We start from the raw sequence: 27,935 nt of genomic DNA, 5'->3' as shown, positions 1-27,935 counted from the left end.
TATTGTGCGGGCAGAAAAATTATTAAATAAATTACAGAATGTTGATGGAATAAGAAAATGCTAAATTGAAAGTAATTTTTTTCCACCTTTTTAACATTTATTAATTTTAATTTCCTCAGCTCAACGTCCTTAGGAGAGGCTGTCAATTACCAGAACCCAGTCAAAAAAATTATTGCAACATTTTCTAACGATCAACTAATGTGGAGGACAACACTTGGCAAAAACAACAAATAAATAAATACTCAAATATATAAATAAATGAGTAAAAAATCAATAAAACCTTAAATAAATAAATATGCAAAGAAAAAAATTAAAGTATGTAAAATGTATATAAAATTACACAAATGTTGGGGGAAAGTGAAAGTTTATTTCCCTCTCTTCAAACGTTTATTAATTTCTTGAACATAGTTTCGTAGTTACTTTTCCTCAGGTCAACATGCCAATAAGAATGAATGAATAAACAATTAAAACGGGGTAAAATAAACCTTTAGTTTAGCATTTTCTTATTCCCCTAACATTCATGTAATTTATTTAAATATTTACCAGCCCACACTATTCATTATTTCTATATTTATTCATGCAGGAATTTGTGGATTTTTATATACATTTATTTGCATATTTATTTTTATTTATGTATTGATTATTTTATTTATTTAAATTAAACTTAATTTCTGTCATTTAATGCTCTTTACTTTAGGTAAATTTCTGTATTTTAATTACCGTTAGTTTTCCAAAAATAAATCGTAAAATTACAGACTTTTTTTGCAGTGTATATATATGTATGAGTGCAGCCCACACTATTAATTATGTATTTATTTTTGCAGGAATTTGTAGATTTTATATACATTTATTTGCATATTTATTTATTGTTTTATACACGCAGGGATTTATGGATTTATTTACTCACTTATTTATTTATTATTTATTTATTTATGTATTTATTATTTATTGTTTTTGCAGGTTACATAATCCCCTTGCTAAAGATTAATATGTAAGATGCTTTTAACGTAAAAATTGCTTTAGATTATGATACAATTATATAATCTTAGCGGTGCACATTAAACAGTTTATTACTAAAACTATTTAAAATATGCGACTGTCAGGATAAACTAAACAATCCAGAGATCAACGCACAAATTTATAGTGCACAAGTTGAATATAAAAATATATCATAAAATGTAGAGTTAGTAAAATGTGTAGCCTACTTTAGTAATACGCATATGTGTTTGTCGTTGTGAAGCGCGTGTCCGCCCACTTGTTAACAAGTACTCGTCTGTTTACATCACTCTTATTCGTCTTTAGCACAAGAAAATGAGGTATCCTGCAACATGACGAGCTGATTTTAAGTAGTTTAGAGGTCTGCAATTCTGGTAAGTCTAAATATTCGTACATTTTAATGTTTGTCTATCAGTTTTAAAGTTACGTTATAAATGTTATATTAGCCACAGTTAGCAAGAAAAGTTCTAAGTAAGCCTTACACTTTGTGCTTGACTATTTTTATCACTTCTCATACAATGTTTTGGTCGTTTTAAGAAATAAATGTAAATATTTACAGCCAGATTTCTTCTTATTACGATGTTATTTGTAATTGCTGCTGATTCAGCGCTGATTAGCACGTTAGTTAGCAAGCTAACGTAAAGAGATTCACAGACCGTCCTCTCCTTTCTGGAGTTTTCACAAGTTTCTTCATGTCTGAATAACGAAACGGTGATGAATGTAATGTGCTTGTGGGAGTTACGAGGACACGCTTGAAACTGAAAATGTCCAGTGAATGTGAAACCCTGCGTAATATGTTCATTCAGAGTTTCTGTGGGTCTTCACTCAGCATTCCACATGTCAAAGGCTCACAAGGTGTACAAAGATATTGCACTAAATCAGGGATTCCTAAACTATTTTTTATGAAAGGCCAAAAACCAAACTTGAATGAGGCAAGTGGTACCAAATATAAATATATTTGGCATGTGTAATTTTCTAATTTATTTAAAAAAACTAGAAAACGGTGCTTTATTTTAACTAATACAGTATATTTTTATTATATTACATTTTATAATGAACTTGTTACAGTAAAAACAATCTCATTTATAACAGAATGGAGTTACACTATTTTGTGTCTTGATTTGCTTGCTGATGTTTTCTAAAAATAAAATCATACAAAAAGCAATTCTTTTGAACAAAATACATTTCATCATGGTAGAAATGGAGTGGGCTGAAGCATAATTAGCTTATTGTTTTCCTATAATTATCTCTTCTTTTTATCTGAGACATACGTGAGCTTTACACAAGGCATATTTCATCCTTATGGCATCTTTGACATATTGTATGGTTAATTCACTGTTTGTACATTGACATATCCTAACATAGGTTTACTTTGTACATTAACAATGATTATTCATACAGCAGTGGATATTAACTGCAAAAAGCAGTTTAAAGCTAAACGCACGCTGTGTGTGTATATGTATGTGTGTCTGTGTGTGTATATCGCAGCAAATCTATCTATCGCAGTGTCAGATTTTTCCAATATCGTGCAAGCCCTAATGTGTATAATTTACTTAAATTTTTTTGTTGCTTAGTTTTGATGTTCTGTACTCTTAACTTTTGCAAAAGCAAATAAAAATATATAATAATAAAAGTCTTTGGAACATTTTTTTCAAAATAACTTCTTTTTGTGCTCAACAGAAAAAAAGAAACTCTTTAAGAGTTGTTGAAAGTTTGAGTAAATGATGACAGAGTTTTCAGTTTTGTGTGAACTGTTTCTTTAATAATACCCTGAGTAACCCAGTTAAAATGCTTGCAACGATAAACACTAGCGAGGACATCTGTTTTTACTTGCTCTTCCATGGAAATAACAGAAATCCAATGCTATTGTGAGGCTCTTTTCGCCAAACCCCTCGATAAATAATAAATATTTTGGTTGCACTCTCGTTTCACAGCTCAATGAAAGTCAACCAGAGGTTTGAAGTTACAGCATTTCCATTACTGCCCTCAGTCAGTAGTTTTACAGGACTTTAAAAGCCATAAGTAAATGTCATGATATGAACGATACTAATAATTATATTCAGGAATGCTCCTCAAGGTGGCGGTGGGATCATGTGTGTTTTGTGCTCTTCAGGGTTGGAGAAAAGCTGGGATGGCCTCTAAACTATTCGACAGACTTCGGCGTACTCTGTTTAAAGAGGGAGAACTTTCTTCTGAGTCGGACGGTCAGGGCACGGACGATTTTCCAGAGTCTTCTGAACTTGAGGATGATATAGACTGTGTGTCGGCCAGGCTTGGAGGAACACTGTGCTTTGAGGCTGATGGGGTCTTGGACTCAGAGGACGCTGGGGACGTGTCAGGGCCAGACAGCGACTCTGACTTTTTTGGAGAGTCCATCGATAATGCTTGTAGCAGCACAGGTACACTCAAAAATTTAATTTGCTACTTATTTGAAATAAGCTGAAATAACAATTATTGAGTTTTTTTGGAGGGGAAAATTTAATTGTTTTATGTTCAATTCACTTAAATTTGTTAAAACTAATAAGATAACCTAATTTCTTCATTTCCCAACACAAATTGATTGAGTGGAACCAAGCATTTTTTACAGTGTAGTCTATGATAAAACATCTGTTTGAAAAAAAAAAAAAAAAACTAAAAATTGATAATACATGTCTTTGACAGACCTGCAACTGTATTGATTAGTCATGATTAGACCCACAAGGAATCTGCATGCACAGAAATCAGCAGATTTCGCAGATTTTTAGCCCATCATTGAGTCCATTTATTTACTCAGTTTTTAAATGATATTATTGACTAATATGAAAATGTTCTTATGATTTATTTACAATACAGTTTGTAAAGTACTATTTTCTGCCTTTTGGTAGATATATGATAGACTTGCTTTGTTAACCATATAAGTTGATCTAAAAGGATTTGCTTTGAAAACATTCAACAAAAGTTTGAAAGGTATTATTTTTTTATTTCATATTTTCGTATTAAGTTTTTAATTATTATTAGGCATGGGCCGGTGTAGGATTCTAATGGTATGATAACCTTGGATAAAAATGTCACGGTTTTACAGTATCATGGTTTTGCTCACTGCTCCAACATATATTCTTTTTAAATATCTGGGTAAAAAAACTAAAACTTTTTTTTCCCTTTGAAAAGAATATATATATATATATATATATATTTTTTTTTTTTAAGATTTATAATATTTTGTAATATTAATATTTTTCTGTAAACCTGTCGGGCTAAATAAGTCAAATGAGTCATTCTACTGTTTTCATTTGTTTCAAAAACACAGATTTCTTAAATTTGTAATATTTTTTTTTAATTTAAAACAAATTTAAAACGGCATCTTTAGATGTAATTGTTCTGCTGGATATACTGTTGTCTTAAAAACAAAACAAAACTGTAAATAAAAAAATTTTACACATACCTTAGGAACGTTATTACAGAAAAAATGTGTCAGTTTTAAAACCTTGGGCCTTATCATACACCCGTGATTTTTAAAGTTGAATGTTCAGCATTATTACCTCAGTCTTCTGTGTAATATGATGCACAACAATTCTAAAAACTGGGATTATTGCTTAATATTTTTGCCATTTTAAAATAAATTTTAGATTATCCACCACATAATATGTTCATGTAACAACTTAGTTTTGTAGTATATTTGATCTGCATGTAAAAAAGGATTGAAATCAGAGCCATTTGGTAAACACAAGCACAGAACAGAAGGTCCAAAACAGTTGAATACATGAACCATACACCACCTCGCCCTGCCCATCCCATCCAGCCTCCTTTTGGTGATTTTAAAATGTTAACACTTCAATTTAGTTTTTTTTTATTTGCAAAACTAACTAATTTAAACACTTTAAATGAACAGCCCTACCAATAACTCAGTTTTATAGGTTGTTATGACTTGGTTATGTGAGCTAATGACATCATTTTATTGTATTGTTTAAGATTTGCTGGCTGAAGTCTATTGCAGATATATACATATGAATGCATTGCCTACTTGCTTTTAAGTGTTCCAATACAGCAGACACCTTATATAGCAGCACATGGAGTTGCTTTTCTTTTTTTTCTAAAGTAGTATTATTCTAAAGAATTTTTCTAAAGACGTATCATTCATCTAAATATGAATGATACTTCAGAGCATTAATTATGTAGATGTTTCTGTTTACAAATCTGTTGCATGAATTTAGATGACTGCCATAGTGCAGAAGTTGAATAAAATCAAACTGAACTAAGCTCTATCTTTACAAATTCATTTTAGTACATTAAACAATTTGGGATAAGCTCACTTTCAGCTTTATCATACTTGATATAGTGTTTAATGTGTTCTTATTTACAAAAATCTATTTGCAGATAGATTTCACTTCTTCTTTTTGGTTAATTTTTATTTCACTTGAAACTTCTCACTTGCAGTTCATTTTGTCTTTGGTTTGTAGAGACCAGCCCCATAGGTCCTTCTCCAAAGTCCTCAAACATGCTCACCAGACAACTGCAAGAGAACTGGCGAAACTCAAGAGCTCGATGCGTTCCTGAAAAACTAATTTTTGAGGTGACTGACGCCAGTGTTGTGCATGAGACAAACTCCAAGTATGTGGTAAGTACACAAACCAATTCAAATAAAAGGTCAGCACATAATTTTATAAAAACATTGAATATTTGGGATGAAAAGAAGCGTGTTTTCAAAATCTTATTTTAAAAAGTAAACATGGCATACAGAGTTAAATCACCACAAAAATACTCTTTCCTTATGTCATTCAAATCATCTGAAACCTTTAGATGAAATACAAGAGCTCTCTCATCCACTATAGACATCAATAGTGTAAGAATCAGCTCTTTGGTTTAAATCATGTTTAAACTTTGGGGATTCGAATCAAAGATTCGAACATGATTCACATAGAATTATTTAAAGCTTACACTTAACTTAAGTATTTGTCCAGCAAATAGAACGTTTAGTGTAAAGCAATCCTGTATTATATTATTATGTGGCCAACAATAACAATATAAAAACAGTATCTAATTATTTAATAAGCAAGGTAGCAGTATCTGAAGCTGAGGCATTAACTTATAAAGCACACAACACACCAACACGGATCTTAAAACGAAACAAAAGTTTATTGCTACTCTATAACACAAAGTACTAATCTACGTAAAACAAACAAACGCACATACATACACACACGCACAAGCAGTTTCAGGAGAGTTTTGGCTGAGTGGATTTAACTTCTAGCCTTTGCTAAGTTCTTGGCATTGCAACCTGAGAGAAACCATAAAAGCAGAGAATTTTGCTATTCTTTACTACTTAAACATAATTCACACCAGATTCAGTAATGGGTAGAAACCTTGTTTGTGCTACTTGCGTTCTGATGTAATTTTTGGTTTCCTCGACTGGTCCAAAGGGAAATCCCGGCGAAGCTGATTGGTCAGCGTAGCAACTTCAGTGACGTGATGGAATTCCCTTGTCGGTGAAGAGGGGGTTCCTTAGTTGAAGCGGTTGCACAAGCAGATCGGGGGTCGAGCCGGCAGCAAGTGAAGGTCGCGGTCTGCTCCGTGATGTAACGAGGCTTCCGGCGAGGCGATGTAACGGCCACAGCACGAGAAGAGCGACGTCCGGGCAGCGACGGCGGTGACGACTGGCAAAGATGACCGGCAAAAGACGACGATGAAATTCCTTTGTTCAAAGTTTTATAGGCTTTGGTAGAGGCTGGGTCTACACAACACTTGTCCAATCAGAGAAGGTGCGGGGTGGAGTCACACCCCAATTCTGCCCTCTAGAAGGCCGGGTTGACACCTGGTGTGGGTGCTGCTTTGATAGCATAGTGGTTAAAATAAAGTCTTATAACGTCGACACTTTTCATAGTATAGTTTCTTCATATAAACCAATGCATATGAAATGTTCCTAGCTTTCAATCGATACCAAACATGAAGTATTTCACAAACATTCTGTAGATTTCATTTATCACTAAGGGCTATTACTCATTAACTATCCATAACAGTTTTGTTTAACACATGGAACATGTACACACAAAAATCTACAGAAACATAAAGCAAACATACATTACTCAAATAAACACAGTTTTACTGTATGTCCATTAAACTTTGCAAGCGTTTCTGATCGCTTCTGTGTCTGCCTGAGAATGTGTATTCCTTGCAGACGCCAAAGGACACGCAAACCAAAAGGTACTTCTCAAAAACCGGTTTGGTGGGTTTTTGATTGTAGAGCCTCTTATTGTTTTAAGGTGTAAAGTTAATTAACACGCAACTGTGATGTTGACTGGATAGTCGTCCTGTGGATTGCCTTTTGCTGGGTGCCTGTGGATTGCTTTGAAAATGAAATCAAAGCTCAGACATTTAGGCACCAACCAATCTTTTAAGGATAACATGGTCTGTGGCTTGTTCGGTTCTGGAACGATCCGTTGACTCCCCACATCCCCCATTTGGATGGTGATGTTCCTGGCATGAACATCGGCAGACACTGGAACAAGAGGCATAGGTAGAGAGAGAACAGACACACAAGACACAAACCACATTTCCATTCCATAGACTGAGTTCTGGTGCAGGTTTTAGCTTAAATTGTTCGGGTCAAGAACACAAGGTGTAGTGTAACATTGCCTGAAATAATTCAAATTTAGTTATTTAGCTAGTTTACTTCATTGCAAGTATGGAGTGGCGCTAGCTTCAACTTAAATAAGCAATAATTCTGCAGCAATTGACACTAATTTGGGAGAAGGAGTCAATCCTACTTTTAGGCCCTGTGCATGAATTTGCAGGAGTTCCCTGTCGAGGGGACTGGAACTGCAAATTAGTTAGGGAGAGAGAGAGAAAGGAAATGAAGAGGCACAGTGATGCAACAAAACAAGGTAGGTTAAAAACCAGCAAAACAGTGTTGCAAATGTGGAGTGGATCCTCGCTACTAGAAGTTGCTCTAGCAGTGCTGTAGAGGAGAAAGTATTAGTGTTGTGTTTAACTAGGTGTTTCCCTAGAATGTCAAAGGTTATGTTAGTGTGAAGAGGGTAGAACAGTTGATCTGTGTCAAGTTGTGGTCCTCCCCCATTTGTTGTTCAATGATGATGGAGCAGTCAAATGTTCATCCAGTAACGGAGGTAGCGGAGTTTGGCATGGGTCAGGAAGGGTTTCAGGACTGAACTGAGGTTTGTCGGAGGAGTGGCAGACGACCCGAACTGCACTTTTGGGAGCCTGAGGGCTTTCACCTGCAAGTGTTTGTTGGTTCAGGTGGTTGTTGCTTCTCCGCTCGGCAACTAGTCAGGCTGAATCTGCTTTTTCCTTTTCCCGTTTCCTGTCCTCCTCTATGCATTTGAGAAACTCTTTCATCATCAATTTCACCAGTTCTTGAGGGTTAAATCCCGGTGGGGCATTTTTCTCTTGCTGGGATTGAGTCTGAGCGTTGTCAGGGTGGAAGTTTTTGGAGTACCTTCGTTGACTCCTTGGACTTGATGATCCAGGGTTTTGATGTCTTCCCTTAGATGGTGACCAGCTTTTGTTTGACCCCCATTGGTTTCTTTCCCGGTGGTGTTCAGGTGAGCGTCGTTGTCCATGCGGTCCATGCCAGTGACTGTTCCTTTGTTTAGGTCTTGTGTCATCATAGGAGTTCCGTTGTCTATTGGACGAAGACGCATTCCACGCTGGGGATGGTGGTCTCACGCTGTTTGAGCGTTGGGCACCTTCTAGTGCCAGTTCTGGATGGGCGTTAAAGTCAAAAACTGTTGCAGTTTTAGTGTTTTTCTCTAACACCATCTTTTGTTTGTTGTGGGCTTTCTGTGTCAAATCTCGCAATTGCTGGATGCTCATTGTTCGTGGGCATGCGAGTACTCCGAGATGTTGGCTTACTGCAGGATGGAGGTTTCTCAGGAAGAGAATCTTAAAGTTCAGGTCTTCTTCCATATTCGGTTCGTTGCGAGTTCCGAAAAAGGCTTGCCTGAGTCGGTTGTAGTAAGCATGTGGGGACTCATTGCGAGCTTGTTTTGTCTCCAGAGCACTTAACAGTCCTTGATCTGATTCAGGGTTTGCAAACTCTCTGATGAGGGCTTCTTGGAGCAAGCGGTAATCATTCTTTACCCGAGCCGGTTGTCGGTCCAGGAAGCTGCGCACCTCAGGGCTGGATGTGGCTCGAAGCAAATACAGTCTTTCTTTTTCAGAGACATTGGGTCTTATTTCCAGGTGGAAATCAATGTCTTGCAAATAAGCGTGGACCTCCAAACCACCTGACACACTTGGAGTAAACTTGCCAATGTTTCTGGCCAGCTTGTCAAGGTCTTTAAGGTCCAGACTGTATGACGATCTGTGACTGGCTATCACAGGCTCTCGTCGCTGTGGGGTAAGGTAAGGCTCTTCAGAAGGTGTTGGCGAAGATCTTCGGCATGGTTTCTCACCTCTTTCAATAGGTGAGAGCTCAGGAACAGGGGATCCTGTCCTGCTTGGCAGGGGCGAGGCTGGTGCACATCTTGTCTTTGGAGGTTCATAGCGCAGTGCATAGGCATGCCTGAGTTCACTGGCGGACTCCTCTTTGATGTCATCCACTTCCTGCATTAGTCTGTCGATCTCATGTCTTGCTTCGCTCAGGTGAGTTTCAAGGGCTTTGATTCTGGCCTTCTTGTCTCTTAAGTCCACCTTCGCTTCCTTCAGTAGCTGTTCAGCGTAATCTAGCTTGTTAGCGACGTCAGCGTGGTCTGCTCTGGCTTGTTCTCTTTGTTCTGTGATGGCTGTTAGGGCTTCTTGTAGTTTGTTGATCTCCTCTTTGGTACCTTCATCCACCTCATTTGGTTGTTCCAGACGTTCCTGAGCCTCTAGCTCTAGCTGCTCGGTGCGGGCTTGCAGGCGTGTCAGCTTGTGTTGGAGTTGGGAGGCGTGTCTGTCACTCAATTTGAGGGTGGCTATGAGTGTGTGACTCAAAGTACCAGTGATTTTGGCCAGCTCCTTGTGGTTAAAGCTTTGACTTGGGTCTTGCTTCATGATGCTGTCTATGTTCTCATCCAATTGGTTTTGCGTCAGGGGCTGCAGTGTTTCGGCAGCTTTAGGGAGGAGACTGCCTGTTACAACGCTCAGCCATGTTTCCAGGTCCTTCCAGTGGCCAACAGGGTCTTTGGGGTGAGCCATGTTTTGCGGCGGGGGGGAGGACTTAGGATTTTACTGACACAGACCTTGAAGAGAGATAGAGAGGAGAAAGAAAAAAAACAAGGTAGAACAATGCAAACAGAAAAGGAGAAATGTTAATGTGCAATGTTAAGTGTATACTAATGTTGAGTTAAGTGTGGTTCTCTGGAACTGTGGCCCTCTGGTGGGTACGCGTGTCTAACTGGTAGTCTCTGTGGAAAGAGTCAGTAGCACAGACACAGTGAGAGAACAAAGAAAACAAAAGTGATAAGGAGACTAAGGAGTAGGGTGAAAATCTGTAGTTTCCACTTTCCTAGAGAGAGGGTTCCTTTAGCTTTTGTTAAATATAAAAATAAGATTTCTAAATACCAGGACTGAAGTTGCTATTAACTTTCCTCTGAAGTGACAGAAAGTAGGACAACAATAACAGTATTGGCTTCTGAATAGGATTGACTCCGTACACCAAATAAATTGTTTCTGGATGCGTGTTTAGAATTGGATCTAACGACGCCTATCCTCTTGTTGACCTGATGAGTGAGAAAGGAGGGGTGAGATCAGACAATTTCAACAACTAAAAGTGTTCAAGTGTCCCAAACATCTATTAAATGTTTCTAAAATTCTCTGCTTTTTCACTCTCACAAGCACAATCCTTAAACCAGCATCAATAGTCTAGTTAAAAGAAGATAGTAAGTAAAGAGAGAGAACAAAGGAGTTAGTTTTCTCTTAGCATTAGGTGTATTTAGGATGTCAAAGCGGTGGCGCTGTTGAGTTGACACTACAAGAAGTGTTGGTTTTATTGTGTTATATAGTAACTGCTTAGCCTACGTAGTAGAAAAATCTGAATTTTCCTTTTGAAGTTTGGCTAATTGGAGGGCTCCACTAGATGAAAAGTCAATTTAAATTCAAATTAAATTCAAATTTGAATTGAACTTAACTTTAAACCTGTAAAGAAGTAATAACTTTTATAAATTATCATTAAGGTTGATAAGAACACTTATGACTAAATTAAATTATTAATTATTGCTAAAATGATAACGCCATGCATAAATGAACCATTAATGAAATTAAAATTTCAAAACAATGAAGTTGGTTAGAGTAACATTTAATGCAGTTTATCATTAAATTAAACAATTACAATTTATTTAATCAGTGAGTCTTATCCGTATAAATCAACAGTTATAGGAAATGGGTGTTCCTAGATGTTGATGAATGGAAAAAGTATTTATTCTTGAACAGGTCAGAGAGCATTAATTTATAGTAATGAAAACAAAACTATAATTCATCACTAATAAAACCAACAGCTTATGTGAGTTCAAACTGATCAAATTCAACAGGCCAAGTACAGCAGGAAAAAATATAATAATAATAAAATGATGGTGATTAAACTCAGCAGTTAGATCGTGCACACTTTTATTAACTTTGCATTTGTCAACTTTTCCAAGGTGAGTAAAGAGAAACAACTTAGATGCAAGAGTTATTTCAAACATCAGCCATTCAATGCATTAAAGACCACTAAATGCTACGTGCTATCTATTAGCCTTCGCTGCTACTGGAAATGCATAGACTTCAATGCAAACGCGTTAGCGTTAGTTTAGCTTAGCTTCACGCTATGCTCTTTGTTTACAATTCAAGCTGGCGCTGGCGGACTGCACATGCGCGCTTGAATGCAATTCCGGCAAGTCTCTCTGTACTTCCGGACCAAGGTTGCTGCTATGGCAACGACCACAAAGTGGAATAATAGCAAATTTCACAGTATCACTTGAGATGGCGGCGCATCTCACACTGTTCAAGCAAAAAGCACTAGTTAGATTTTATATCTTAACAGTACTGAATGATTCTCAACTTATGAAAGTGAGACACAATTAATCAACAGGATTTCTGAGATTAATACAAATTGTGACAGAGATATGGGGGATCTCAGCACTCTGTGTTAAGTCTGTTTAGACTGCAAACACATCCGTGGATTCAAACCACAATTTCAATTGATCAATTTCAAAACTTCTCCTATAAACTACGCTAGGCAGCTCTCTCTGAGCTCCGCGTTTTAAATAATTTACTAAGTATTAGCAAATTACAGGGCAACAAGAATTTAGTTAGCTATGCTAAATCGGTTACCAGGAGAAAACACAGCTGAGTTTCCATCCGGGAATCGCGGCGTACGAAATCATACTGTGAAGGCCTTATATAACGTTATGAGATAAGCACAAAGGAATACGCTTTGTCTTTCTCTACATGCGCTTTAGAGCGGCTTACAGTTTGTCTCGGCGGACAATTTAAATAATGTTTTACTTTCTTAACAACACTAAATGTAGTCAAGCAATAAAACAAATGGTACCACAATGAAATTGTGCAGTAACAAAACTTCTGTTCTTTCTAATCTATTCTTTCCGGACAAAAATAGAAAAGATTAACAATGTGATTTCTTGGTTTTGTGCTTTAAAAGTTAGATCTGCGTGCCCGAATTATTCTCCACCACTATGTAAGAATCAGCTCTTTGGTTTAAATCATGTTTAAACTTTGGGGATTCGAATCAAAGATTCGAACATGATTCACATAGAATTATTTAAAGCTTACACTTAACTTAAGTATTTGTCCAGCAAATAGAACGTTTAGTGTAAAGCAATCCTGTATTAAATTATTACGTGGCCAACAATAACAATATAAAAACAGTATCTAATTATTTAATAAGCAAGGTAGCAGTATCTGAAGCTGAGGCATTAACTTATAAAGCACACAACACACCAACACGGATCTTAAAACGAAACAAAAGTTTATTGCTACTCTATAACACAAAGTACTAATCTACGTAAAACAAACAAACGCACATACACACGCACAAGCAGTTTCAGGAGAGTTTTGGCTGAGTGGATTTAACTTCTAGCCTTTGCTAAGTTCTTGGCATTGCAACCTGAGAGAAACCATAAAAGCAGAGAATTTTGCTATTCTTTACTACTTAAACATAATTCACACCAGATTCAGTAATGGGTAGAAACCTTGTTTGTGCTACTTGCGTTCTGATGTAATTTTTGGTTTCCTCGACTGGTCCAAAGGGAAATCCCGGCGAAGCTGATTGGTCAGCGTAGCAACTTCAGTGACGTGATGGAATTCCCTTGTCGGTGAAGAGGGGTTTCCTTAGTCGGTTGCTAGGGATACAGATGTTGGACAAAGCGGCGTTCGAAGTCCTTCCTGGGTTCCTGTAGTTATGATGAGTTTCAGAGTTTGGATGTGTTGACCCGATGGCTTGTTGTTGAAGCGGTTGCACAAGCAGATCGGGGGTCGAGCCGGCAGCAAGTGAAGGTCGCGGTCTGCTCCGTGATGTAACGAGGCTTCCGGCGAAGCGATGTAACTGCCACAGCACGAGAAGAGCGACGTCCGGGCAGCGACGGCGGTGACGACTGGCAAAGATGACCGGCAAAAGACGACGATAAAATTCCTTTGTTCAAAGTTTTATAGGCTTTGGTAGAGGCTGGGTCTACACAATACTTGTCCAATCAGAGAAGGTGCGGGGTGGAGTCACACCCCAATTCTGCCCTCTAGAAGGCCGGGTTGACACCTGGTGTGGGTGCTGCTTTGATAGCATAGTGGTTAAAATAAAGTCTTATAACGTCGACACTTTTCATAGTATAGTTTCTTCATATAAACCAATGCATATGAAATGTTCCTAGCTTTCAATCGATACCAAACATGAAGTATTTCACAAACATTCTGTAGATTTCATTTATCACTAAGGGCTATTACTCATTAACTATCCATAACAGTTTTGTTAAACACATGGAACATGTACACACAAAAATCTACAGAAACATAAAGCAAACATACATTACTCAAATAAACACAGTTTTACTGTATGTCCATTAAACTTTGCAAGCGTTTCTGATCGCTTCTGTGTCTGCCTGAGAATGTGTATTCCTTGCAGACGCCAAAGGACACGCAAACCAAAAGGTACTTCTCAAAAACCGGTTTGGTGGGTTTTTGATTGTAGAGCCTCTTATTGTTTTAAGGTGTAAAGTTAATTAACACGCAACTGTGATGTTGACTGGATAGTCGTCCTGTGGATTGCCTTTTGCTGGGTGCCTGTGGATTGCTTTGAAAATGAAATCAAAGCTCAGACATTTAGGCACCAACCAATCTTTTAAGGATAACATGGTCTGTGGCTTGTTCGGTTCTGGAACGATCCGTTGACTCCCCACAATAGTCCTGACTTGTAAAAAAAAATCCAAAAGAACATCCCTAAAACAGATCATATGCCTTAAGTGGTTTAATCAGAATATTATCAAGCTATGAGATCACTTTTGTATACACATACAACAAAAATAGTGAATTTATTCAACAGTTTCTTTTTTTTAGTGTCAGTATAAGGTGCACGTTCACAAGAGCTTGGCTTACTCTCATAAGGCAGAGTAAATAATAGAATTTGACATTTTTGGGGGGAACTAACCCTCTAAGGCCCCAATATACTACACGTTTAATTGAGGAACAAACTGCTGTAACTACATTTCGAAAGAAAACAGGCTAAAATTAGGGCTTTTTGAGGAATTACAAAGAGTTTCACTAAGTGATCTTTCCAGAAGAGCTCCTCTTTGCTGGTAAACAATTTCAGATTATGTAATAGTTTGATCTGAGGCTCCATCGTCTTTAATGTAGAAATCTTTCAGTTAGATTACTCTGACATCAAGCATTTAGAAATAAAGCAAAGAGCATTGTTATAATTGAAAATTGATGAGTTATCATGATTAAAAACACTAACATTTTTTTGACTGTCTTATTGTGTAAAGCAGCTTCATGAAATGCTGTATTCAGAAATCAGATGTGTTCTTTTTTTGACTGAAGTGCAAAATTCCAGTGCTTGTGCTAACATATCAATATGATTATAATCAGATTTTCATGCAGTGAATGCAGAATCATCAACATCATCATTTAAATAGTGCTGTCTTAGTATTACTGTAAAGAAGTGATAACATACAACAGCAAAGCTTCTGACAAATTTCCTGATGTAATTTTTGAGCTACTGATGCTGATGTTTGTGCTATGACATCAATGCAAAGTTTAGAATCTCATGTAAACCTGGGGCCTCGTATCAACGCTGCGCACACACAAAAACTTTGCGTATGGCAGGTTTGGATTTACTAACAATGAAATTAACGTGCGTGTGCATTGGTCTGCGCCAGCTTCGTGTCTGGCGTACTTGTATTTCTCTAGTTTGGGTAACTGCAGTCTGAAGCAATGGGCGTGGCAAAAGGTAGGGGCGGTTTTTTTCCGGTAGGGGCGTGGTAAAAGGTTTTTCATTGGTCAAAGGTTTTATTTCTGGTCAAATGCATTGCCCATTTAGATTAGAATATTAAAGGGTCACGAAACACCAAAACACATTTTTTGTGTCCCACACTGATAAAAACACTATTAGGACACCTATATTTCACTAAAAAGTGTAAATTGGTTGTTTTTGCATTATTTCAAGCAAATTCGTACTTCCGGTTTGAAACGAATTTTTGAAGCTGCGTCACGACCATGACATAATAGCGTTGTATTCCAGCGTGCAGACTGGGCGTCTGTGCCAGAGTGAGTCTTATTACGTCTTTCAGTGTGTTGTGTAGTGGCAATTTTCTTTAAAGAGGCGCTCTCTGTGGTCAAGAAACTCGGAATGTCTTTTTAAAGTTTTATTCTTTGCAAAGAAGGTCACAGTCATACAGCAACAACAGTTTCTGCAGAGTGAGACACTGAAGTAAAGTGTGTTCACCCTTTTATCTGGTTTTTACTGCTTACAAGGTCAAACCCTAATAATGCCCATTCTGACGACAGTTTCTACAGAATGAGACACTGAAGCAAAGTGTGTTCACTGTTCTATCTAGTTTGTACTGCTTGCAAGGTCAAATCCTAATAAAGCCCATTCTGTACGTGCGTCAGGTGCTCCGCTGTTTCTGCTGTAAGTTTCCACCACATGTTTATCTAAAAATTAATTTCCATTACAGTTGCATTAATGCATGAGTAAGGCTTGGTTCAAACCAATCAGCGCGCTCTATTGTGCAACTTCATTAATATTCATTACTGTCAGAGTGTAGACGGCAAAGACGCCACGTTGTGTTGGCAAAACAAGCGTGAAGTGTTGCTTTTATAGTTTGCTGCAGTCAAGTTTCGTTTTCATTTTCTCTCTGTGAGAGCGCAGACTCGTGCGTGGATTAACAGTGTACGCGACGCGCGACAACAATAACTTGCGTGTCTAAGGAGGATTATTGTTTACCTGAGAGCTGTTCTCATCTGCAAATGCTGAGATCCGGATTCGCTTGTAGTCTCCTCTAAATAAAGACGCGGCTCTAGTTGCTGGTGATTGTCCTGTCTCTACAGATTTGGTAAGTGAGCGACCAGTGCTCTTTGTTTATTCAGTTCGTATTTTATTCGTATCAAACAAACTATTGCACGGAGTGTAAACAAGTTAGCACTAACAGTTACAACCAAACTATAACCTCGTGTTGGATTTTGTGACCGGAATAACATACGCGGCTTTCTGACGCTACCTGCCGTGTGTATCTAAGTTTCCGGGAAATGCTAATGAGTTTTTTTCTCTCTCATTCGCCGTGCGGTATCAAACATTCTATGAAAAATACACGCTTAGAGCAGCGCCTCGAATCAAATATCACGTTTGTCGGGAAAGACATGAATGAATTCCCTGAATGAAAGAGCCAAACTGCAGTTAAAGTCCACCATTTAATAATTTGGCAAATAATTCGACTACAGATGTCCATGTAAACACAGTCACATTGTCCGCTGTGGGTGTGTGTTTTGACTCTGAAATTCAGCGCGCCCAAATAGACACTCCCATACCAAGCTTCTTTTCTTCCTCCGACACTCCCCCCTAAACAGAGCTGGACACGCCCACTTTTCAGACTTTTTCCAAAGTAGAGGTGTGAAAACACACTGCTGAATCGAGGGGGTTTCATGGCCCTTTAAAGAAGCTGCTCATTTAACTTAAGAATGGATCATTCTACTTTATGCTACTGGTGTTTAAAATAAAGAATGAATTAAACGTATTCACAAGTTTCATTAAAGTAATGGGTAAATCAGCATTCTAATGCATACAAATGCTTTAATGTCTTTAAACAAATTATACGTTTGTGTTCTTTTGACTGGCTATTTATAAATGCACTACTTAGAAAAGGGTTTTATCCAGTACTATTTTAAACTGTGATTTAATTGTTTCCCAGTGTCACTAAAATTATTACCTAAAATAATTTAAATTAAGAAGATTTTGTCAAATAAAATGTTTGCCTGGTAAATATATATTGTTCAAATATCATATATTTATATTATAAGGATAACTCATTAGTAACCTTATGTTAAGTGATATTAATCAATAAAAAAAACAAAAACAAAAAAACAAAAACAAATGAAACAACCTCTTAAAAAACATGCCATCCACTGATTAAAAATCCATACATCCGTCAATTCACCATTGTTCCCATCCATTAAGTACAAATTCATCCATTCATCATGTAGTACCAGTGGATTACTCAAACAAGTACTTGGGTCATGCATGTACTTACATTTGTGATGAACTATGCAAAGTTTGTTACTTTGCAGATGAGTGTGTATCATGTTTAGAGGTCTCAAAATATTAGGACAAAACGGACACTTAAACAAATTACCACAGTTTTTATCGAAAAATAAAACTATCTTAATTCACTTTTTTGTATACAGCTGTCAGCAGCACATCTTACCGTCGCGTTTGGCGATTGCTGATTAGCCGACTCATTTAACTGGAATAAAACCAATTAAATACCTTTTGCCACGCCCCTACTGGAAAAAAAAAACTTGACCAATGAAAAACCTTTGACCACGCCCCTACCTTTTGCCATGCCCATTGTTCCAGACTGCAGTTACCCATACCTCGTATTTCTTGTATGTGTTTGTTTTATTTCCATTGGTGACTATGCCGAAGCATTCTAATAGGGCTTTTAATTTGCCAGTAACCTGGGTTAAGTGATTCTGGTGAACTGTATGCCAATGCAAAAATCGGCGCGTTTAAGGTCAGTTTTCTTTAAAAATCAGCGATCTGCACTGCCTGAGTGAAATCTGATATAAAGTGGGTCTCAGATTGTACAAAAAGCACTGCATTTAATTACATTTCCCGCCATGTCTTTATAATATGAGCATTTATTTTACCCCAGTATGTTCTATGGAGCTTCTGCACTAGCCTGCTGATTCTGATAGGCGAGTGTGAGTAAAAGGCCTTTTGTCTCATTTTACGCTTGAACAGCTAGATGAATGGCAAAGTTTTTTTTACCTGAATGTATTTTTTTAAATATAATTCTGTTTATTCAGGGCTCGAAATTGCGACCATTTTGGTCGCATATGCGCCCGAAAATTAATCGATGCGACCTCATAATATATTTGGGCGCATAAGTGCGACCTGTTTTGATTTTTTTTAAAAACGTGCTGAATCGCTCTTCCCTGCCGCTATATTGGTTCATATTAGCTGTCAATCACTCAAGGCTTTCCACTGTTAGTTGACAGGGAGGGAGCTTTTATGTCCACGGGAAATGCAAACGGCTAAAAAATGAAAACTTAAAGCACACAGGTTTGCAAAGTGCAAACCCCACCTAAAGTTGAGGCGCAGATGAGAGCGATCATGACACGTGGTAAATATTGATCCGCCAGCTGAGATCAATCGAGTACGTGCTTTTCGGAGAAGGTGGCCGAGTCTCAATGCGTTGCATTCACTGCGTGTTCAGCGCAAATGTCCGCTAAAAGTCAAATCTAATGTATCATCGCCAAAGAAGCTCGCCTTTACTAAGTTTACACTGAAACTGCGTCTCATAACAAACAGCGGTATTGCGCTGGTGCTCAACCTGCTCATAAATTGGGTCGGCTGACTCGCCTGCTTTTCCACAAACACAGAAAAATGAAAATCAGCTCAGACGGAACATTTAAATTGACACAAACTGAAACCAAAACTTTTAAAGAGTGATAGAAGTGAGACTTTACTTACTTTCTTTTGCCTATTCTTTCATGAGATGTATATATTTTTTTATTTAGTTACTGATGACTGTTTTGCAGCTTTCAGCCTTGAATTTAATATTTTATTATAATCTTTTGTTTGTTTTGCAGCAGAAATATTATTTATTAAACTGACATGCATATATATGCTGTTTAGCAGTACAAAATAAATATTTCTTACTGCAATGCTTCATTTTTGTTTGATGCAAACTATACATTTATTTTTCATAAAGTTAAATACATTCATGCACATTCAAGGCAGCATGATGATGAGAAATGTAATTCATTGTTACTATTATTGTCATTTTCATCATCATTAGTATTCTAGAATTATAAGACATAGACATTTTGGAATTATTGCACACAAATATCAATGTCATCTCAGCATTAGTTATAGTTGTTTCTGGTTTTTGTTAGTCCTAATTGATGTTGTTTTAAAATACAATAAGTCCCTTAAAATACAATTTGCAGCGGTGCTCAATCATTTTTGGTGGGTGCTCCTAAATTTTTTCTGGTGCTTCTAAATTTTTAAAGTTGGGAGCACCGGTGCTACCAAGTAAAAAAGTTAATTTCGAGCCCTGTTATTGGATTTTTACTACAATACAGACATAACAAAAAATCTTCAAAAGATACACACACAACAACAACAACAACATCAAAAATAATAACAACACAGAACAATGAGAAAGGAAAAAAAAAGCTCAGATGACATATTAAACAGCAATACCCCACATTAAACAGATCTGGAAAAAAGGATAATAACATTTCTTGTTTTTCAGATACAATAGTTACAATATTCCTTTCAGCATGATAGGGCAAAGACCAGGTTCCAAATAGTCCAAATATGAGTCCAAACTTTGAAAAAATATTTTATTTTTTTTTTTGGTGTAAAACATTGGTAAGATGTTCCAGAGGAATCAACTCAAAAATGATCTTGTGCCAACCTTTAAGTAATGGAGATTTATCACTAACCCAATTAAGTAAAATAATTTTTTTTCTGGCAGTAAAGGTCAATATATTAAATAATTTCTTATTAGCTGATGAAAAATTGCATCCATTAGGTATACCCAAAATCAGGGAAACTGGGTCAAAATCCAATGGCATGTTAAAGATCTTTTCCATTTCCTCTAGCACCAAGGACAAGAATCTTTGTAGTTTGTTACATGACCACATACAATGCGTTAAAGTACCTACTTCAGTTTTACATTTTAAATACATAGGTGAATTAGAAGGGTTAAATAGATGTCTGCGGTTAGACATGATACATTTTAATATTTGGAAAGTCCAACCCTCCCAAAGAACTTGGCAGATAAAGTACAGACATTTTTAACCTAGGTTTGCGCTTACTCCATATAAAGGAAGTCAGCCAGCTATTTTGACCCTTTAATGCTCTGTTAGAAAACAATATAGGAACCATTCGAATAGGATATAGTAATTTGGGTAACACAATAATTTTTACTAGTGCTATTGGACCTACCCAAGACACTGGCAAGCAATTGCAACTTTCTAAATCTTGCTGTATTTTATCAAACAAAGGAACAAAATTACATTTGTACATCTGCTTTAAAGATGTCGCTATAGAAATTCCTAAATAAACAAAGCCTAGAGGTGACCACTTAAAAGGAAATCAGGGCACAGTGTTAGGTTTGGAAATAAGATTACCTAATGGCATAGCTTCAGATTTAGTTACATTTATCTTATAACCAGAGAAGGTACCAAACCGATTAATTAACTCAATTAGAATGGGAACTGACTTCTCAGGCTTCGATAAAAAAGCAATAAAAAGCATCTTCTGCATATAATGCAATCTTATGATGTTTATGTCCTATCTGCAAACCTAAAATGTATGTTTCTGATCTGATTGCCTCAGCTAGAGGCTCTATAGCCAACGCAAATAAAACTGGAGACAGGGGGCAACCCTGCCTGGTGCCCCTATGCTTAGGAAAATAATCAGATCTGAGGCCATCCGTCAATACAGCAGACTATAGGTTTGTATACAGAACAGTTAAAGGTGTAAATAAAATTTAAAAGACGCCTAATGTTGTCAGATGAATTCCTATTCTGTAGAAATGCTGTTTGATCAATTCTAATTATTGAAGGCAGAATTTTTTCAAGGCGACTTGCTAAATTTTTAGATAGCAACTTCCGATCTATATTCAGTAAAGTAATTAGTCTGTAAGAAAAACATATTTCTGGATTTTTTCCTTTCTTTAATATAAGCGAAATGGTCACACTTTACAATAAGGTTTATTAGTTAATGTTAATTAATGCATTTACTAACATGAACAAACAAGGAAAATTCATTGACTACTGTATTTGTTCATGTAAGTTAACGTTAGTTAATGTAAATACAGTAGTTCATTGTTTATTTATGTTAACTCATGGTGCATTAACTAATGTTAACAAGCATGGACTTGTCTTGGATGTTAATAATGCATTAGTAAATGTTTAATTATGATCAATAAATGCTGTACATGTGTTGTTCATGTTAGTAAATGCATTAACTAATGAAACTTATTGTAAATTGTTACCAGCGAAATACAGGCTTCTCCAAGTGACTTTGGTAACTCTTTAACTGTAAGTGAATAATTAAACATATTAAGCAGTGGGTCAACTAGCAACTCTTGAAATTCCTTAAACTCTCCACAAAATCCATCTGGGCATGGTGATTTCCCATTCTTCAGAGCATTAATGGGATTGATAACCTCTAATCTAGAAATTGGACTATAAGGAGATTCTTTTTGTGCACCTTAATTTTTTGGAAGATTAATACCAGAAAAGAAGTTTAACATTTGTTTAAGATGGTCACTTGTTTTCTTGAATATAAATTAATATAAAAATCCTTAAATAATTTATTTATATTTGTATTATCATGGAAACTATTATCTTCTGAATGAACAATAGCAGTAATATATTGGGATGCTGCATGTTGTTTAGTAATATACTGTATGCTAGAAATCTCCCAGGCTTGTCCCCATGCTCATAAAATCTTTGTTTTGAATATCTTATTTTCTTCTCTGCCTCCATGGTAAGAAGATCCAAAGCTGATCTAATTGCTGGTAACTCTTTTAGTAAATCTTCTGAAGGAGATCTATTATACATAATTTCCTTAACCTATAACTGAGCCTCCAAATCCCTTTGATTTGCCATTCTTTGACGCTTTTTAGTAGAAGTATATGAAATTAATCAAACCTCTAGTGTAAGCTTTACAGGTTTCCCATAATAAGGATTGGTTATCTTTAGATAAAAAATGAATAGAAAGAAAATATTTAAATTCAAATTAAAAATAAACAAAAAAATGCTGTATCTCTGCGGGTTGCAATACTAAGTCTCCACTGTATAGAATAATCAATTGTATTACTAAATTGAAGCTCCATAGTGACACTAGCATGATCTGACAATAAAATACTGAAGATAATACTAAGTGAAGATCTGTTTTTGACATGAAAAAGTAATCTAATCTTGACTGACAATTATAAGAGTTAGAAAAAAATGTATATTCTTTATTATCAGGGTGAAGAGTTCTCCAAACATCTAGCCAAGCCAAGATCTTTACAAATGTTATGAAGAGATTTTGCCTGAGTAGTTACGAACGCAGATTATGTGGGCATCTATATACAATGGGGTTCAATACACAATTAAAATCTCCCCCTACAATTGTTGGGTCTGCTGATCTGGAAATCAAGTCCAAAAATACTTTAACAAAGTCAGATGGGTGAGCTTTGTGGATAATGCATATTTAGTATAAGAATCGTTTTATTTTGAAATAAGCCTTCAATAATAACATAGCGACCATCTCTGTCTTTAATACAATTTGTAACTTTCAGTGGTAAATTACGTTTAATGAGAAAAGCAACCCCTCTGCTTCTAGATGTAAAAGATGAAAAATATGTCTGCCCGAGCCCACCCTGTTGTAATTTTAAATGTTCTGTGTCACTCAAATGAGTCTCTTGTAAATGGGCAATTTCAATTTTTCTTTTTTTTTTAAAAGCTAGTATCTTTCTTTGTTTGATAGGATTATGTATACCATGAATATTCCAAGTACCCTAAGCTTTCTAGATATTATATAATGCAGAAACAATCAATGCAGATAAAATACAGACAAACATATCTATTCCAACAAACAAACCCTTCAGAAAAGAGCTTTAAACAAACAAACAAACAAACAAAAAACATATACAAATATACAAGCGAACAATCCTGCTAAACATGCAGGAAGAACTATTCTCTTCTTTTGAAGGCAACTGCACCATCCATATCCTTAAAATAGGGTAAACACAAACCTCACCATGCTCTCAGCAAAATTATAAAACCTCACTCAGTGAGTTATTGTGTTCATGTCCCACAGCTATCTGACCACTTTTCACGCTAGCCCTTGCTGTCAACGAACGAAGTTACGTCATCAGGTGAGGTGAATCGCTTCACAGTCCCGTTGATGTTCAACCTTAGGGCCTACTCACACTATGCTATTCTTACCGTGCCCAGGCCCGTTTCCCGGATAGTTTGAGAAGTGTGAGTGCGCTTAATCAGGCTCAATCAGTTGGAAGAGGTGTGCCTGAGCGCAGTTCACTTGAGCCCGAAACTGAAAGCGAGACGTGACTTTTAAGGGACTGTTTCATATGGATTTATTAATCATTCTTACTGTTTAGTGAACACAAACTGTGGTAGTTTAGGGCTGGACGATATGGCAAAAAATTATATCACAATATATTTCTTAATTTCGGTCGATACAATATAATTCCGATTTTGATATGGACAATATTAAAAACACAGGAAAAAAGTGCCAAAACGCACAATAGATGTCTGTACCTACAAATCTCTGCAAACTGAATATGCAAAGTATAACGTTTTGTTTTTTTAAATAAAAACAATACAAAAATTTTTTACTTTTTATTTGTATTAGCCTTTACAAACACAAAAATGTGAAATAAACTTTCAAATAACTAAAACTCAGCTTATTTATTTAGATAAATAATATATAGACATAGTTTATGGAAGTAAGCTTGACCAACGTGAGCAGAAACTTTTATCAGCGTTTTATTTATTTATTTATTCTTGAAAATGCTGAAAATTTAACAATCAAAATAATACAAAAATCTTACAATTATGACATCCACATTGTAAAAAAACATAGAAAAAGATTAATAGTTATAATAATAAAAAAATCAAAAAGAGTATAGGCTACATTAACATTTGCAAAGGAAAAGAGTCATAGTTCTGGTCACTTATCATCTTGAACATCATTTCATGTGTTAAATCTGACTATTTAAATTTGTGTGTAATTACCTAATTAAATTAAAATGTTTAACATAAAATATGTCATATTTTATAGTCTATTTATATTTTAAATTATTTTATATAACACATTTTCATTATTTAACAGATTGAATACCTGTTAATCTCGCTTTCAATTTCATCAGCTTTGCAATAACCAGATTGCTTATAAATATGTTTTTATATTGTTTTAATATAATTTTTTTTTACTAGTTTAGAACATATAAAAGCATTTGTAAATGGGTACAACCCTTAGTCTATGGCACTGTTGTCTAGTTTTACGATTGGGCAGCTGAAATGATGGTGACGCTGCCTTTAGAGCGGAGTGGTCCTGCTATACCGCCCTAACAAAGTTTTACATTTTCTCAGTTTCACGTTAGTTCGGATGAACAAAGAGAATATGTGTGGGATTCCGCATACGCAGTGTTTCAAACATCTGAATTTTTTACTGCGTACGCACATTTACAGCTTTGTCCGTATGCAATGTTTTAGTATTAATTTAATGCAATTCTTTGTACTTGAGCCCCCTGGTGTTTTTCCTGTGTAGCCAGTTTGCATTTGATAAAATAAAAAAAAAAAAAGGTTTTCGAAATTATCATATTTTTGATAGTTCTCTGCTTATTTTGTGCTTGTAAACACACTCTGTGAAGAGATTTCTTTAATTTGTGTAACTAATCAGATTTGGGGTTTGCTAGAAAATCTCAGCATAGTTTTGTTCCATTCCAGTTTCACAAATAAAAATGCAATAAAATTTAAATTCATTAAATCATTACATCCACGTTGTAAAAACGTCTTATAATTCTCATTTGACAAAAAAATTGAATATCTAGATCTTTCACAGTTACACCAGTAGGTGGCGCCAAGCAGTTTTTAAAAAAAAATATTTTTTGTATTTGAATCTGAAAATATTGCACAAATTAAGTTTAGTAATCTAATTTACTGAGTCCGATTTACATTTAATATTATATTATATTTTAATATATGTAATATTTTTTGTGATCTTCTCCAGCTCTACACAATTCACGTCATCCACGCTGGAACATTTGACAAAACTCCCGCAGTCATCACACGCCGCTACACTGACTTCGAACGTCTCCACAGCCGCTTGCGCCGCCATTACGGGGGCAACATAGACGGTGTTTACTTTCCACGAAAAAAACTGCGCAAAAACTTTGCCGCCGAGACCATCGCTAAACGCAGCCGGGCCTTTGAGCAATACCTGACCCACCTTCACTCCCTGCCAGATTTGCGAACCACACCGACGTTCCTGGAGTTCTTCTACCTGGGTGACCTCCGTGCGGGACAGATGCTAATGCGAGTGGGGCGATACCAAGATGCGTTACACTCTCTTCTCAATTCCTTGAGGCTCCAGGAGAAATTGGGATGTCATCAGCTTCTCCAGCTCAACCAGCTTCAGAGGGTTCACTGGTTCTTCACGCTGTCCGCTTTGGTGACTTGCTTCCAGGATCTGGAGCAACTCAATGAGGCTCAGGAACATTGCGATCGAGCGTTGCAAGATTTAGCGCCTACCCAGGAGGCTTTGCAACATCATCAATTGCACCCATTGCTTGTCCCTCTCCTTCAGTCTAATGTCCGGCTGTCCTGGAAGATCTCCAAGGATAAGAGGCGCTGGGAGGCTCTTCTGCAGGAGATCCAGGAGCAGGGGATTGACATCGGGAATCAGCCCAATCTAAAGGAGTGTCTTATTAAGGAGAGCATTGAGGATAGCGAAGGGCCGGTCAGGGCTAAAAAAACTGAAGATGTCCTGTAAGCATTTACCAGTGTTTTTTAAATATATACATATTAGAATTAGTAGTTATGCTGGAAGATTTTGAAAGCAATATTTTGTATGTATCTATGGTTGTTTACTAAAGAAACCCCCGGAATTGATACTAACTCTTTTAATGCACTATTTGTATCACTTTATATGCATACATTTCACAGGCACTTTTCAATAGTATTTGTTAGAGACTTTTTTTTATTACTTGGGGAACACTAATTAAGATTTGATTGTGTAACATTAGTTAATGAATTGGGTTTTTTAAATGAACCATAAGCAATACTTAATGTTGCTTTAAAATGCCCTTTCAACTTTCAATCTCAATTAATTGAAAAATTTCTATATAGAACAATTCCTGGAGGGCCGCAGCTCTGCAGAGTTTAGATCAAGCCACACCCAACTCACACCTGCTTAATAGTCTATAGTAGTCTTGAACGCCATGATTAGTTGATCAGCTGTGTTTGACTGGAGCAAAACTGTGCAGAGCTGCGGCCCTCCAGGAATCGAGTTTGAGACCTACAATCTAAAGGTAATCTAATAAAAAACTTGTTCCAAAAATTAGTAGCCTAAATTTGTATATGTTTGGGACAAATATTAAATATAAAAATGACAATAAGAAAATGAAAAATCTATATAATAAATCAAATAAATAAAGTTTAGTTTCAATTTTTTTATCCGTTCAATATATCTATTTAATTCAAACGCACCTAATTACATTATCTATATAAACTGAGAAATGGAAAAAGATATTTAAGTTATATAATTTTAGGAATATAAAAATATCTCTCTGCATGACTGTTTTCTGCATGACTCTGCAACACTTTTTATGGCGCCAGATCTATCTCAAAAATAATACACTTACAAAATACAATTCATAGATCACAACAAAATTCACGTTTACAAAATCTAATTGGTAATTCAAAACTTGATTAAAAAATACGCAAATCCAATTCATAAAATTTAAAACACGATTAGAAAATACACAAATCCAATTCGTAAATTCCAAACACAATTCAAAATACACAAATGCAATTTGTAAATTCAAAACACGATTCAAAAAATGCAAATACAATTCATAAATTCAAAACACAATTCATAAACGCACAAATCCAATTCGTAAATTCAAAACAGTATTCAAAAAATATGCAAATACAATTTGTAAATTCAAAACATGATTCATAAACGCACAAATTCAATTCGTTAATTCAAAACATGATTTAAAAATACACAAATCCAATTCATAAATTCAAAACTAGATTCAGAAATATGCAAATCCAATTTGTAAATTCAAGACGGTATTCATAAACACACAAGTCCAATTCGTAAATTCAAAACATAATTTATAATCACAAATCCAATGTGTAAATTCAAAACATGAATCAAAAATATACAAATCCAATTTCTAAATTTAAAACATGATTCATAAAGAAGCAAACCCAATTAATTTGGTGAAAATCTAAATGATTTTTTTTGGTGATTTCACAAATTATATTTACAAATTGGATTTTGTAAATGTGAATTGTGCTGTGCATATATGAATTTTATTATGTAATTGTATTAGTTTTGAAACTGATCTGGCTCCATATTTTTTGACTATTAATAATAAAATATCATTTAAGTTTTTTTATTTCACAAATTAATTTTGTTTAAGGAGGTTAAATCATCTTGTATCACTTTGACATATTCACTTTATGACCTCAATATACACACACACACACATACAGTTGAAGTCAGAATTATTAGCCCCCTTTTGATTTTTTTTTTTTTTCTATTTCTCAAATGATGTTTA

The 27,935-nt window shown here is 35.9% G+C and overlaps 3 protein-coding genes across 3 annotated transcripts in view; 1 reads left to right on the top strand and 2 right to left on the bottom strand.

The window, feature by feature from the left end:
* Positions 1 to 1,745, bottom strand: part of haus8 (HAUS augmin like complex subunit 8) — a 35,506-nt gene extending 33,761 nt beyond the window's left edge. The window contains exon 1 of the mRNA XM_017353767.4: positions 1,653 to 1,745. Within this exon, the coding sequence (XP_017209256.2) occupies positions 1,653 to 1,690 (38 nt within the window). The 5' untranslated portion in view covers positions 1,691 to 1,745. The remainder of the gene's footprint in view (positions 1 to 1,652) is intronic.
* snx21 (sorting nexin family member 21) lies at positions 1,281 to 26,259 on the top strand. Its single transcript, NM_001077368.2, has 4 exons — positions 1,281 to 1,370; positions 3,110 to 3,395; positions 5,433 to 5,590; positions 25,376 to 26,259. The coding sequence occupies exons 2-4, from the start codon at positions 3,128 to 3,130 to the stop codon at positions 26,135 to 26,137; spliced, it is 1,188 nt and encodes a 395-aa protein (NP_001070836.1). The 5' UTR covers positions 1,281 to 1,370; positions 3,110 to 3,127; the 3' UTR covers positions 26,138 to 26,259.
* On the bottom strand, positions 6,090 to 13,524 carry LOC141380651 (uncharacterized). The gene is made up of 2 exons (XM_073939896.1): positions 13,098 to 13,524; positions 6,090 to 10,631 (listed from the first exon to the last, which is right to left on the bottom strand). Exon 2 carries the CDS (start codon positions 10,105 to 10,107, stop codon positions 8,257 to 8,259), a length of 1,851 nt encoding a protein of 616 aa, XP_073795997.1. The 5' UTR covers positions 10,108 to 10,631; positions 13,098 to 13,524; the 3' UTR covers positions 6,090 to 8,256.
* Positions 26,260 to 27,935: the final 1,676 nt, after the last annotated feature.

This window comes from Danio rerio, chromosome 23 (assembly GCF_049306965.1).
Source record: "Danio rerio strain Tuebingen ecotype United States chromosome 23, GRCz12tu, whole genome shotgun sequence".
Taxonomy (NCBI): domain Eukaryota; kingdom Metazoa; phylum Chordata; class Actinopteri; order Cypriniformes; family Danionidae; genus Danio; species Danio rerio.
The sequence above is the reverse complement of the archived record's forward strand: the minus strand, read 5'-3'. Positions and strand labels throughout refer to the sequence as shown.

Bases quoted from the DNA above. Each gene is read 5' to 3' on its own strand.
- LOC141380651 (XM_073939896.1), bottom strand. From the start codon at position 10,107: ATGGCTCACCCCAAAGACCCTGTTGGCCACTGGAAGGACCTGGAAACA.
- snx21 (NM_001077368.2), top strand. From the start codon at position 3,128: ATGGCCTCTAAACTATTCGACAGACTTCGGCGTACTCTGTTTAAAGAG. The intron at 3,396-5,432 runs GTACACTCAAAA...TTTGGTTTGTAG, and splicing joins TAATGCTTGTAGCAGCACAG to AGACCAGCCCCATAGGTCCT. The intron at 5,591-25,375 runs GTAAGTACACAA...GATCTTCTCCAG, and splicing joins AGACAAACTCCAAGTATGTG to CTCTACACAATTCACGTCAT.